Source organism: Papilio machaon, chromosome 7, assembly GCF_912999745.1.
Source record: "Papilio machaon chromosome 7, ilPapMach1.1, whole genome shotgun sequence".
Taxonomy (NCBI): domain Eukaryota; kingdom Metazoa; phylum Arthropoda; class Insecta; order Lepidoptera; family Papilionidae; genus Papilio; species Papilio machaon.
Window position 1 is genome coordinate 7,015,850 of NC_059992.1, and position 13,913 is coordinate 7,029,762.

Here is a 13,913-nt window from a genome sequence, read left to right on the forward strand (position 1 = left end):
AATGAAAATTAAAGTTTTTACACCAATTTCTGTAATAAATGCCTGGCCTTCGAAAAGGCTCTTAAATCGATAAAATCGCGGCTTCTAATTCTATTAAGAACATCGCCACAATCAAACATTCATTGTCTGCGTTGACTATATCCATTATCTACAATCGGTTGCCGGCGTAACGTAACATGACCTGTCATTTATAGTTATATGTTGTACGGTTATATGCAATACTTATAAATTGAGTTCAGTTTTTATATTCAGTTCGGTTTCCGGTTATTCTTTATCTCAAGCGATCATCTGGAGTTGCAGAAGGAACTGTTTTGGTGAACAGAGCTTTACGCCTGTATATTGAGATAGTCAGATTATTTCTTGAATTCGTGCCTTATCAACTATAAAATGGTAAGTTTTTTATAAATTTTCTCCAGCCGTTATTTGACATTGCTATGACCTTTAGGTGGACTTGGACTTCTAGACTAGGATTGAAAACCTTAATTTTAAAATTAATAAATAGTTCATGGTTTTTAATGTCGGCTGTTTCACTTGGTTTCAATAGCACAATCAATTTGAATCATAGAGGGGATTATTATCAAATGATGATAACCGTATCGTATGGTATAGCATTTATTTCATCTCGTAAGCCAATTATTGTCGGTATGGCATGTTGTTGTGGGTATTCTGAACCAGTTGATACAGAGAGGGTAGTTGTAGTTGCACCTTTAACCATGGTAACTTTTACAAACTTATTTTGAAATTCAAGGTTACACCAATCTACCTTTTGTGACGATATGTAGGGCTTAAAATTATGAACTATGTTTGAGAAGTATTTTATTTTAATTTCTATATTTTTTACTTTTTACCTGTATTTTTATGTTAATTTGATATAACATTTAATCATTCTCAGCTCATGTCAAACTTCATAATAAAACACTGCTTTGAAAGATTTTTTTTGAACTTTGAACATATAGTATATTGAACTTTGACCATTTATAAATTAGCTGCTTTTAGTGAATAGATTTTGAAATTTATGAGTATAATAAAATTTGTTTTTTTTTCCCCAGGCTGCACCAATCAAAGTGGTAGTAACTGGAGCTGCAGGGCAGATTGCTTACTCCCTATTGTACCAGATTGCTTCTGGTGCTGTCTTTGGTCCAGAACAGCCAGTATACCTTCACCTTCTCGATATTGCTCCCATGATGGGAGTTTTAGAAGGTGTAGTAATGGAGCTTGCTGACTGTGCATTGCCTCTGCTCACTGGGGTCCTCCCCACTGCTAACCCAGAGGAGGCTTTCAAAGATGTTGCTGCAGCCTTCTTAGTTGGTGCTATGCCCAGGAGAGAGGGTATGGAGAGAAAAGATCTGCTCTCTGCCAATGTACGCATTTTCAAGGAGCAAGGCCAGGCTCTCGATAAAGTTGCCCGTAAAGATGTTAAGGTACTTGTTGTAGGCAACCCTGCAAACACCAATGCTTTGATCTGTTCAAAATACGCTCCATCTATTCCAAAAGAAAACTTCACTGCCATGACCCGTTTGGACCAAAACCGTGCTCAGTCGCAATTAGCCGCGAAAATTGGCGTTCCTGTGCAAGATGTTAAGAATGTAATCATTTGGGGTAATCACTCTTCCACACAGTTCCCTGATGCCTCAAATGCTTTAGTTAAGATTAATGGTGCTGAGAAGCCAGTCCCTGCAGCCATTAATGATGATGAATATCTGAAGACCACATTTGTTAGTACTGTACAAAAACGTGGTGCTGCAGTTATAGCGGCTAGGAAGATGTCATCTGCTCTTTCTGCTGCCAAAGCAGCATCTGACCATATGAGAGATTGGTTTTTGGGTACCGGTGACCGCTGGGTTAGTATGGGTGTTGTTTCTGACGGTTCATATGGTACTCCGCGTGATATTGTTTTCTCCTTCCCCGTTACCGTTAGCAATGGAAAGTGGAAGATTGTTGAGGGTCTAACTATCTCTGACTTTGCCCGTCAAATGTTAGATAATACCGGAAAAGAGCTGGCTGAAGAGAAACAGGATGCTTTGGATGTGTGCAAGGATTGACTGTGTAGTTTATAAGAATAATTAAATGTAGCTGCAAGAGCACCAGAGTTTAACTCTTTTATAACATTAGGTCTTATTGTTTATCTTTGTTGAAACAAAGTTACAGTATATTATTTGCTTTTGCTTAAATTGTTGATCATAGGTTGTTGTTATTTTGTTTTTTTAAATTATTTCTATCTGATATTAAACTATGATTGATATTATACTTATACAGCAATAAAAATATGCAGCCAAATTCATTCTTTTATTTATTTTAAATGAGTGGATAAGCATTTATATTATTATGTAATTTTATTTCATCAATATTTCCACAGACCATATCAGTGCATAGATATGACATTTGCCTTCAGTATGTATTAACAAACATTCTTATCAAATTATACTCATGGTTAATAGAGTTATGAAACTTAATTTTATTGTTTTACAGCGTAATATTTACTAGCCTAGTCTTTTGCCGCGAATCCTAGTACTAAGTATATTATTACTTTGGTAGTAAGATTACAATCAAATTAGGACAATGCATAACGCTATACACAATCGACATGCGTACGAGAATTATTCGTAAGATCAACTATCCACATAATCAGATTTCGACCACAGATTTTCCAATTTTTGGTGATTTTATTATGAATCACTCTTAATTCATTGTTGTTTTAATCAAAAAATTTCAAGGTTATCTTGAATTTCTTTGACGTAAATTTAATATGTTATCCTATAGTTGTATTGGAAGCACGTAAGTAATTTTATCAGAATTTGTTAAATACATACTGGCCAGCGCTAGAATTATCTGATAACGAACACGCAGTCATCACGTGTTTTAATTGGAAAAAAAGATTGGAAGGTTAAAAAACATAATGAAAATAATGCGCTAATAACTTTAAAACGGTCTTAACATCACAACGTGTGGTGGTGTATGAGATGAATGAGTTCATGAAAGACCTACGAGAGGTCCAAGACGGCTGATCCTAGATAAGTCCTAGATGTTAAATTCAAGTTGACGTGGCGCATGACCGAGGATAGTGGATACCTATTGTCGGAGATTAAGGCCTATTTTAGATCGCAGCGACCATATAGTTGATTAAATCATTTAGAAACTGCAGTTAAGCACTACTTAGTATTCCATGCAATGCTGGATGTATTTAAAGTTTTTATTTCATGATAGCTTATTTGCGTGTTAGAATTTGACACCTTTTTAAAATTCTACTGAACGATTAACAATCGAACAGACCTTGAATAAATCCCGCTAATTCGACACAAACAAAACTTATAGATTTCGTTTAATGATTCTACTTTCATATTTTTTAGCCGACTTCAAAAAGAAGGAGGTTATCAATTCGACTGTTTTTTTTTTTTTATGTGTGTTACCGCGAAGCTCCGCCCCTGGTGGTCCGATTTTGATGAAAAATATTTTAATCGAAAGGAAGTGCTTGCAGGTGGGTCCCATTTTTTTGTTTTTTTTTTTTTAAATAACTAGAAGACTAGTAGATTTTGAATATAGCTTCAAAATTTGTTGCGAAAATTAGAGACATTTTTGCTTTCAGCGCTTACGTAGGCTAAACTATAGGACCTTCATAAAAATGATGTATGGCGAATTGTAGCTCTTTAAATGTGCTAAATAAAAGTCAGCGATAGCATATATCTATCTTTTATAGTTTTCTCACAATAACCATTTTTTTCTTCAGAAATATCAATTAAATTCATGCCCTATATCCGACGCTATTATTCGAGTTCAGTATTAACCCTTATGTAAATAAACATGTTCATTATCAAGAGAATTTAATGTAGATTATATTTGCAATCGAAACTATATCATTCTGTCTAATAGCTTAGGAGATATCGTAAGAATAAAATTACGCGGAAACGAAAAATGCTACACGAAAAGCACAATTTTGCTTTCTGGGCTTACGTAGGTCAAACTATATGACTTACATAAAAATAAGTATGGAGTAATTATAGATCCTTAAATTTGCTAAATAAAAGTCTTCGGTGGCATATATCTATCATCTATGGATGTCTCACAAAAACCATGTTATTGTGAACAAACTTCGATTAAAATGCATACGAAAAACAGCGTCGTAAGCTTACGGCGCTATTATATTACATTCGATATGAATCCTTACCCAAATAAATATGTTTGATGGCTAGAGTATTAAATGCAGATTACATTAGCCTTTAAACTATGTAATTCTGATCAATAGTTTGGGAGATATTAAATAATTAAAAACTACGCGCATTCGAAAAATGCTACTGCGGCGCGCGGCTGGACAAAATTAAAGGCACGCTACGATGTATTAGTTCGTATACCGATTTTGATAATTATTTCATTGTTTAAAGGATAAGTGGTTATCTGCTGCATTCTAAATTAGTTTTTGAATTGAAGTACACACATATTAAATAGGAAAGTCCTTTTCTTTATTTGTCTTATTTATGTCTTTATATGTATTAAGGAAATTTGTAATTGAACTTCAAATTCACTAAAAATTGTGAAATAAAACAAAAATTTTAAGAAAAAAAAATAGCCGACTTAAAAAAAAAAAAACAATCTCAAACAAAATGCACTCAAAAGTAACCTAAAAAAACCAATTTCAAACAAAATGCACTCAAAAGTAACCTAAAAAAACCAATTTAAAACAAAATGCACTCAAAAGTAACATAAAAAAACAATTTTAAACAAAATGCATTCAAAAGTACCATAAAAAACAATCGCAAACAAAATGCACTAAAAAGAAACAAAATAATGACATGAAAACTTCTTTCTTTCTTTCTTCTATCTTTCAAAAACCCTCTAAACTCTAAAGAAAGTTCTCTTCTTTCTTGTAACATGTCTATATTGTATAATTATTGTTATTTTGGAGTCGGTTTCGGCCTAAGTAGGGACATAAACGTAAGTATGTCTCATACATCTCAAATATAAAATGTATAATATTATATTTACTTCGGCCGACACCGACTGCGAAATAACAATAATTATACAATATAGACATGTTACAAGAAAGAAGAGAACTTTCTTTAGAGTTTAGAGGGTTTTTGAAAGAGAGAAGAAAGAAAGAAGTTTTCATGTCATTATTTTGTTTCTTTTTAGTGCATTTTGTTTGCGACTGTTTTTTACAAGAATGTTTCAAATATGTGGTGTCGCAGGTTAATTAATCGTTAACACCTGATGAACAAGTCTTCATTTACTACAAACGGCCATAACTTAATTCACCTAATCCTACAAAATTAGTCGATTAGTTTCAAATTACGTACAGGTAGTAAGTACTACATATTAAAACGAAAAATACTGAACAAGATTTTATAAACATTTTATTGTCCGTTATAAATTTCATCCTTTTCCTTAAACAGAATACAATAAAAAATCACAGATTCGAATACTTTATAACTTATAAAAAAGTACTATCAAGTTAAATTTTAGTTCACTTACCATTGGTTTCTGACATCAAAATGTATAAAATATATCATCATCCCTGTCATTTTTTAAACAAAACAGAGATAACAATATTTTTTAAACGGGAATTTTGATCTAAGAAACCCACGGTAACAAATGTAATTCTTAAGTCCTTGTCCGATTAAATTATAACTAAGAGCTTTGGAATTTATTTTAAAGTTGAAATACCGAAGCTGTAACAAAATTATAAAACCAGATAAATGGTAAACACGTAACAAATATTCAATAACTTCACGTGTACAAAGAGATGAGATGTAGAAGCTTAGTAAATTCCAGGCCATATATTCTATTTTGTGCACTATCCAGATTCTTCCCAGATTCAGAGACGACAAAACAAAATTATCTATGCTTTAAAAATTTGCTAATATACGACATGAATTTATTTGAGAATTCCGTGGTAAGACGATATCGTAGTACAAAGTAAGCTATTAACCTATGAATTATAATAAAGCCAAGTAAACCAACAATTTGCATGTAATAAGTTTCATTCGCCATGCCGACGTCACGAAGAATGAGTTTAGGATCGGAGTACAGGCAGAAATCTTGATGGCACTCCATAGACGATCTCTTTTGGTACAATGCAATGGATAATCCTGACAATCCGTAACGCAAGTATGATAATGACATTAAGATCTTCATTCTTGTTTCTATATACGGTCCGAATCCCATACCATAGCAGCAAAGAACCAGTAATGGAGATACCGTTGCAGGACCTACTATGGAGCCATTCTGAAAAGATAAATTTAAGACTCATTTTTAAAATTATCAGTATAGATAAATAGCATTAATCGAATACTCTCGAAAGGAAATCAGGAAATTAATTGATGCGATGTATTTAATCAATTACGACTATCTATTTTATCATTATTAGACTAACAATGGAATGGATTAGATTAAATTATACTTAAGAAAATGATTACTTAGATAACAATTAAGTTTTTTCATAGGCACATGTTTTGTTATGAGTAAAATATTATAACAGTTTAATAAAATGTGGGAAAATAAAAAAAGTAAATTGTCTGTTATGCCTGAAAACGTTATGCCAGTACAGTAGCGCTGACCTAACATGTACTGTATGGGCCCACTGGTGCCAGTTAGTGTTTACATTATGCTAGTTGTATGCCAGTGCTACTAGCATAATGCAAACTAAGCATTAAATAACTTACGGTAGCATTGAAGGCAGAGCCCACGACAAGTCCAAAGCCTTCAGAACAAATGGCGATCAGTATAGCACAAAATACGAACAAGATAAAACGGTCCCATTCTAGAATTTGTCCTGACATGAGATAGACGATTACAAGGAACAGTAAGCCGAAGAGAACCTGAAATTAAACAAATCTGAATGTTTCTTCGACAACACTAAAATAACAGAGCCTCTATTAAAACATTATGTTTGATTATTGCAGTCATCGCTCGTCACAATAAAATGCTTTTCAATTAATATCAATCAAGACAAAGTGATTATTTTCAAACATTATTTTAAAATTTTGTAAATATAACTCGTTTTACATTATAATGAGCAAACCTGACATTCTGCGGTTTTACGTCTTACTTAACTATTTTAAACGGTATACTTTAATATTTAAACTTGATAAGATATATTATTATCCAAAGGACGCATGAAAAGGGAAACAGAAGCTCAATTGATTTTAGATAACTTAGATCTAACAATAAATATGATTGAATGCTTAGAATTGGCACTTACCATAACAGGCAGAGATGAAAATGTTAGAGCTGCGTAATAGGCTTTCAGACCGTACCAACGGTTGAAGTATTCACGTCTTAGCATGCGAACCTCCATGGGAACTGTCGAGTAAAAAACACGTTGAGCAGTGGTTAATCAGAGCGAATAGAAATCAAGGGAGGCATAAAAACAGAACTAGAAAAGCCTTAAAATCGCAATATTAAATTATTTTTGTTAACAAATCAGTGATTTTATCTGGGTATCAAAATATTAGTAGTAAGTAATTAAATATGTAGTTAATTTACTAAGAAAAAGTCTAATATCACGATGTAAAAACTTTTCTTAATGCATTTTTTTTACTAAGAAAAAGGCAATAGGTAAAAACTAACAACGTACCGCTTAAAATCACTTAGCGAACCCGCTTAGGGTGGATTTAGTATGGAAATATACACAACGGGTTTACTTGAATGACTTGAATCCAGCGGTAAGACTGTCCTATTTAACAAATAGCTGAATTAAATGTAACATCAGGTCTGACGACTATTTTGTTTAGAAAGCGAATTTAAATTTGATTCTGAAGAATCGTTTTTGTGTTCGACGTACGTGTATATATCGAATTGAGGGAGTAATACGTTGCTCGAACATCGGATCGTTTTGTTGGTACAGTCAATAAAACCCTTCAATGTACAAAAAAACAAATGCGTAGCAAAATAAAATACTTCCAGGCGAGTGAACGCGTGCGTTTTCTTTAAGGCGAAAGGGATTTGAGGCTTGAGTTTAACTCAAATAAATAAAAGTCACTCCAGTCTCACAATATAACGAAACGAGAACGAATAAAGCGTTAAAATGTCGCTGTACTTTGCTGTCATTGAATTTTCTTTAAGATTTACAATTGCTGTTATAAAACAAACTTTGCTTGTGTTCTTAACAGTTTCTAGTGATGAACGGATAATAACTATGACCAAGTTGAATTTTTCCTTGTAATATTTAAGCTTCATCAATTTTTTTATATCAACAATAGATGGCAGTAAAATTAATCTAACTTACACAACAGTACAGGTATCATGATGTAAGTATACATGAAGAATACGAGTACACTTATGCAGAACTTGAAGTTAACGATAGGTACGGCTGCATCGTTACCAACGAACAAGAAAATGCTTCCCAGGAGCACTGCGGATACCACGTGATGAACCAACTGTATCCATAGTGTTATCTGTGGAACAAAAAACAAGGGGGATTTATATATTGATCAGTAGTCAATAATACTAAGGTTAACTCGCCTTACATAATCGCAGAAGTGGTCTATCCATAGGAGCATTTCATAGCTAATAAAAAGTGCATCCGAAAGAAACAAATAATCAAAATCTATTATATGTCTTCTTTGTTATTAAAACAACGATGAGAAAAGCTACAAGATCTTGAAAGTTTAAGCTCATAATACGTCAATGATCCATCATTTGGTGTAAAAAAATATTTTTGCTACTACTCAGAAGTTTGGTAAAGTAAGATAAAGCGCTAGTCATTACTTGTATTCCATATCCCGACATTTAATAAAAACAACTACTTTCTTATCTTTATTACTAGATGACTGGATGAGTGATGAAGTGAATTTAATACATGAAAACAATTGATTAATATTCACAGATAATGCAATATAATACTTAAAAAGATTTTTTTTTATAAATCTTATATGTATAAATGTGTAAAGTACGACTTTATGGGCCCGAATTTCTGTTCTTTGATTTTTTATGTTATAATTAGATATTTTCATGATTTTTTCGTAATTTCAGAACATATTTTACACAATTTTTTTTTTCAAATTTTATATTCAATTTCAATATTACAAAATATTACGCGAAGATTAAAAATATTTCACATTTTTCTAGCGAATTATAGCAATCATTTAGTGGACGATATTGAAGGCTGAATAATATTGTTTTAATCAAACCTCCTCAACCGAAGTTCAAAAATTTAAAAATCTACGTGCTGTTTTTGTTTCCATCTTACATTACGAACTTAGAGGGTAAGGAAATCCTAAAAGAGTAAACGTTTTTTTTTGCAGATCAGCATAATTTTACACTTTACTGAACTGCATTACTGGACTTATTAGGAATGAACAAAAAAGATTTATCTATTTTTATAATGTCTATAATATTATTGATGCTTATACATATTATATGATCGGATTATTCGTGACAAATCAAGAAGAAAATGAGGACTGTGCTTCTTCACTACAGTGTGAATTTCTTCCACGTTACAACAGTTTATTTTTATTTATAATACTTTGTATAATTTAAAATGTTATTTTCTTGAATAGAACAGCGGAACGAATCGGTGTATTAGCGAATGAATGTAACGTTGATAAATGACGACTTTGAGCGATGAATAAAATGCAAGAACTGTTCATTTAAAATGGTGAAAATTAAATTGTTCAAACTGTGTTTCATTTCGATTTATTATATTTACCTAGGAGTATTTAAAAGAAAGTGGAAAATGTTATACTGAAAATAATTTTATAATGGAATCTTCAATATTTTTTAAAGTTTTAAATTATGTCCATTATCCATCGTAAATAAGAAGAAATCCTTTTTTAAACGTTCTTTTTAGGAAAGTGAAATATGAACAAAGATATTTATGGAATGTAGGAATAATATGACGGTTGGGTCGCTTATTTTCCTACCGAAATAGGGCAAAAAATCCCTGTCGAGGCCAATATCTTCAGTGTGCGCGGAACATATAGATTATTTTTTGTTACGATATTACACGTTCCTTGGTTATAGTTTATTTAACTTCCTAAAAAAAGTGAGCTAAATTTTGTAATATTAAACGAAGCTTAATTACTGAGCATATAAATTCACGAGACAGTAGTTAGCTGTTTATATGAAAATTGGATAAATGAGTAGTGGGACCCTCAGTGTTAAGGATCACCGATGCCCATGTTTCTCCATAACACACAGGAACTGCAGCTACGTTGCTAGTCTTTGGGAAAGAGGTACGCTCGCTTCGTCTTTCACAGACCGCAACATAGCGAGGCAGTGTGAGGCAGGAAATGTTTGTATGTAGGAATTAACAAAAACTTACCGAGTTTCTTCTGCTCTGTATAAACATTCGTTTTGTTAATATGAAAAACTGTGTCAGGAAGGTGGTTGGGAATTCCATCTTCTGCAATTGTTCTTTGGCTATGTGCTCAACGAAGATTCTTTGGATGGACTCGTCCGAGTGCAGAACAGGCTTCCTGAAATTTATAAAACTTTGTTTAAATTTATTACGCTAGTTTTTACTTTATACTACTTACACGATAATACAAGGTTTATTCGTAGATTGAAGGAAGTTAAAGATGATTTTTGCATATAAATTACAGAGAGAAAAGTTCTCAGGTACAATTAAGGTTTGAAATATGACCCTACCGTTCATAATGCATGGAATACAATGTCAGTTCTCTCACGAATGACGTAACAGGCAATTAAGGGAGCTACATCTATGTCACAATGGGTCGCAGAATCCAACTGTATGGATATCTTGAGCATTATTCTTAGCTTATGTAAAGAAATATTAACGTATAAGCTTATAATACTGCGTCTTGAGAATATTATTTATATTTTGTTTGTGACTACTTTCATAATCTGGTGTTAGATAATATTCCGTGTAATTCTAAAGAAGCAGATCTTTAGTATAAATTAAGCGTACTATATTTATGTACATATTTACCAAAAAAGAATTGGAATCGACATCAAGATTAAAATGTATTTAAGAAGTAGTAGTCAAAAGTTCAAAATATTCAACAGATAATGATTTTAATATCGGGATAGTGTTTTAATTTATTACATCAAATATACAAAGAATATTCCTGATTCATCTTACCTCCCGCCTCTTAATGTCATTCTGTCCAATTTTCGGCACAGCTTTCCGTTCTGACAGAGCTCGGACATCTCTGCGGAGGCCTCGGGGTCGCTTGCTACTGTCTCTACCACGAAGTCTGCGGGATTGTGCGTTGATGGACAGATCTGCCCCACTTCGGTCAGGAACGGAACGAGAAGCGGTGCTGCGCCCTGATCGAGAGTATTTAAAGTTATTTCGAAATTCTGCATTGTTTGTCCTTCTGATAATATTTATGTATAAAATATTAAGAATATGCTTGTCTTATATCACGAAATTAAAAAATACAATTTTATCAAGTAATTGAGTGCGTTTCAAATCAACATCAAATAGCACGTATTTGTCAAAAAATGCTTCTAAATTTTAACTAGCTATATTTAATATTATTCCTAAAATTAATGTAATATTTTTATTATTTCTTTTTCCAATATGTGTTACTCAATTGTTACACGAAATAAATAAATAAAAATATTTAGTTCTTTGTGAATGTTTCAGTTAAATTGTTATCATGTTAAAGGATAATATCGTTATTTAAAGTCTTGGTCAAATATTTAACATTAGTTTATTATATTAAAACAGTTTTGTTTATGCAAATTGTATTTCTAACGTAAATATCTGAATAAGGTGTTAATGGAAATTGTATTATAATTTGTAAAGGAGCCCTTGGCTTACTTAAGCGATAGAATGTTGTCGCTTGTCGCGGTCGTACCTGTTTTTCTGTATAATTTAATGACATTTTAGAGACAGGATGGTAACGGTCATAATTATTTTGAATGTTGTAATTTTAAAAACTCTGTACATAATATTTAGCTTTGAACATGAATATTATTCCTATTTCAACTTTGAACCTTTCACCCTTTTAAAGAAACCGCATGTTTTGCAGTGAACATACGTTTCTTACTTATTTTTTAAAGATTTCAATAAAGAAGTCACAGCGCTTTTTATTTTGTGCATAGATTAATATAATTTAATTAACACATATTTAGTACTATTTATTTAATACCTGGTAACAACACATTCCTCTTGACAGAACGTAAACCCGATCGAAGAGTGAGAATAGGGAAGCGGACGGTTGGTGAATGGTGCAGATTATTGTACGACCTTGTCGAGAGAGCAGTCGTAATAGCACCACTAGCTGTCTGATCGAAACGACGTCCAGACCTCTGAAATTTTATTAATATGTCTTGTAATTAAATATTTTATATTTCCTTGTCTACCATGTCTTAGGAGAGGTTTACTTTAATTTATCGCTTGTTTGTCAAAGGCGTTTGTATTTTATGTAGGTAATATTAGCAAATTTTATTTTGCATTTTATTACTTTTTTATAATACAAGATGGCAAACGAGAAAACGGTTCTTGATTACGCTAAAACAGCAAAGTTATCGTTGCAGATGCGCTTCCTACTTTTAAATGGACTATTTACTAATTTGAACACTTAATTTTACACAACTAATTTTTTCGACAACCCTACAGTCCGTATAGTCGTGTAGTATTATAAAAATTAATGACAGATGTATTATGTTGCATGTTGCTAAATCACAGAATAGAGTGTGTATAATATGTGTAGCGTGTACATTACGTAAGTCAGAGGTATTTGGATAAATATGCCAATGGTCGTGTACAGTCGTGCACATTTACGAGGACAATTGCGGTACAGCTATAAACGTTTACAATAGCTCAACATCTCCCAGATTGATGTTACCACAAATGTAAGCGTTTGAACATTCACTTTTGTAGATATATTATGTGTACTGCCTAAGAGAGAATTGTATATGCACATAATATTGGAGTGTCTGTATGTAATATAAATATATGGCTGATAATTTGCCTGTCTGTCTGGTCACAAGGCAATTTTGACAGGACTTTGACGGGAAGGTAGGTGTTGCACGCGGGAATCCAGAGAAGGACAGAGACATTTAGAAGTTACGTTATTAAAATGTATTTAAAGTTTTTATTGATAAAGTAAGTTCTATTATAAGTTTAACTATGTTTTGTGAAAAGACGTTTTCATGCTTTCGTTGTATGTACCTTTGAATTAGGAGCTACTTTTTAAATCGTTACAAATCTTTACAAAAAGGTTAATTGGAGCTGTTCCAAATTCATGTGATTTCAGAATGGCTTTTGTTCGACGAGAATTTTCATGCAAAGAAGAGACCTGATTTAATGTTCAATGAATTGCTAATTGTGATTACTAGTTCAGTCTCGGATTAAAGGATTACGAATTATAATTTTGAAATAACAAAAAATTCCATAGAAATGCTATTTAAGGTTACCGCGGTTACTTGAAGATTAAAAATCATGTATACATGCATATATATATTATCATATATCATCATCATATATTTCATTAGACCATGTAAAATTACAGTTATTTTTCATCACCGTGGAGATGTAGGTAATATACACTCTATTTACAATGTCAATTTCTTTGCACTGGCTTTCTAGCTAGCTTTCTCTACAGTCAGCGAGTTGTATTAAGGCGCCTGTCAGACAAAGAAGTCCTTACCTACGTTTTTGCTATAAGAATATGGACTTGTATTTAAATTACATTTACTTAATTTATATTAAACATAGTAGTGTTTAAGTTCATTGTTGTTTATAAAATAATGATTTTTTAGTTGAAGTAAACATCTCTGCTATGTCATGTACATCTGAATGATTAATGAGAGTGGATCTCGTCCGTGCGTCACGACTCAATTTAATAGGGTTGTCGCAAAGTCGATACTCAAATTAAGCTCGGACGAAATACTCATTATTTATTTATGTTTCATACTGGAAGTTCGACGTACTTTGAATATTGGGACACGTTTCAATTCTCTGTACACGGCTTGCCTTTACGATCTATAAAGCGTAACGGTAGGGT

General features: G+C 32.4%; 2 protein-coding genes across 3 annotated transcripts in view; one reads left to right on the forward strand and one right to left on the reverse strand.

Annotated features, from left to right (window-relative positions):
• The first annotated feature begins 148 nt into the window (after positions 1-148).
• LOC106719505 (malate dehydrogenase, cytoplasmic) lies at positions 149-2,271 on the forward strand. Its single transcript, XM_014513858.2, has 2 exons — positions 149-390; positions 1,050-2,271. Exons 1-2 carry the CDS (start codon positions 388-390, stop codon positions 2,040-2,042), a joined length of 996 nt encoding a protein of 331 aa, XP_014369344.1. The 5' UTR covers positions 149-387; the 3' UTR covers positions 2,043-2,271.
• A 3,382-nt stretch (positions 2,272-5,653) lies between these two features.
• The window catches only part of LOC106719441 (ATP-binding cassette sub-family G member 1-like), a 29,652-nt gene continuing 21,392 nt past the window's right edge, over positions 5,654-13,913 (reverse strand). For both annotated transcript variants that reach the window (XM_045678546.1, XM_045678545.1), the window contains exons 5-11: positions 12,054-12,213; positions 11,036-11,223; positions 10,256-10,409; positions 8,219-8,387; positions 7,193-7,293; positions 6,654-6,809; positions 5,654-6,216 (exon numbers count right to left, since the gene is read on the reverse strand). In XM_045678546.1, coding sequence (XP_045534502.1) covers positions 5,827-6,216; positions 6,654-6,809; positions 7,193-7,293; positions 8,219-8,387; positions 10,256-10,409; positions 11,036-11,223; positions 12,054-12,213 — 1,318 coding nt within the window. In that variant the 3' untranslated portion in view covers positions 5,654-5,826. The remainder of the gene's footprint in view (positions 6,217-6,653; positions 6,810-7,192; positions 7,294-8,218; positions 8,388-10,255; positions 10,410-11,035; positions 11,224-12,053; positions 12,214-13,913) is intronic.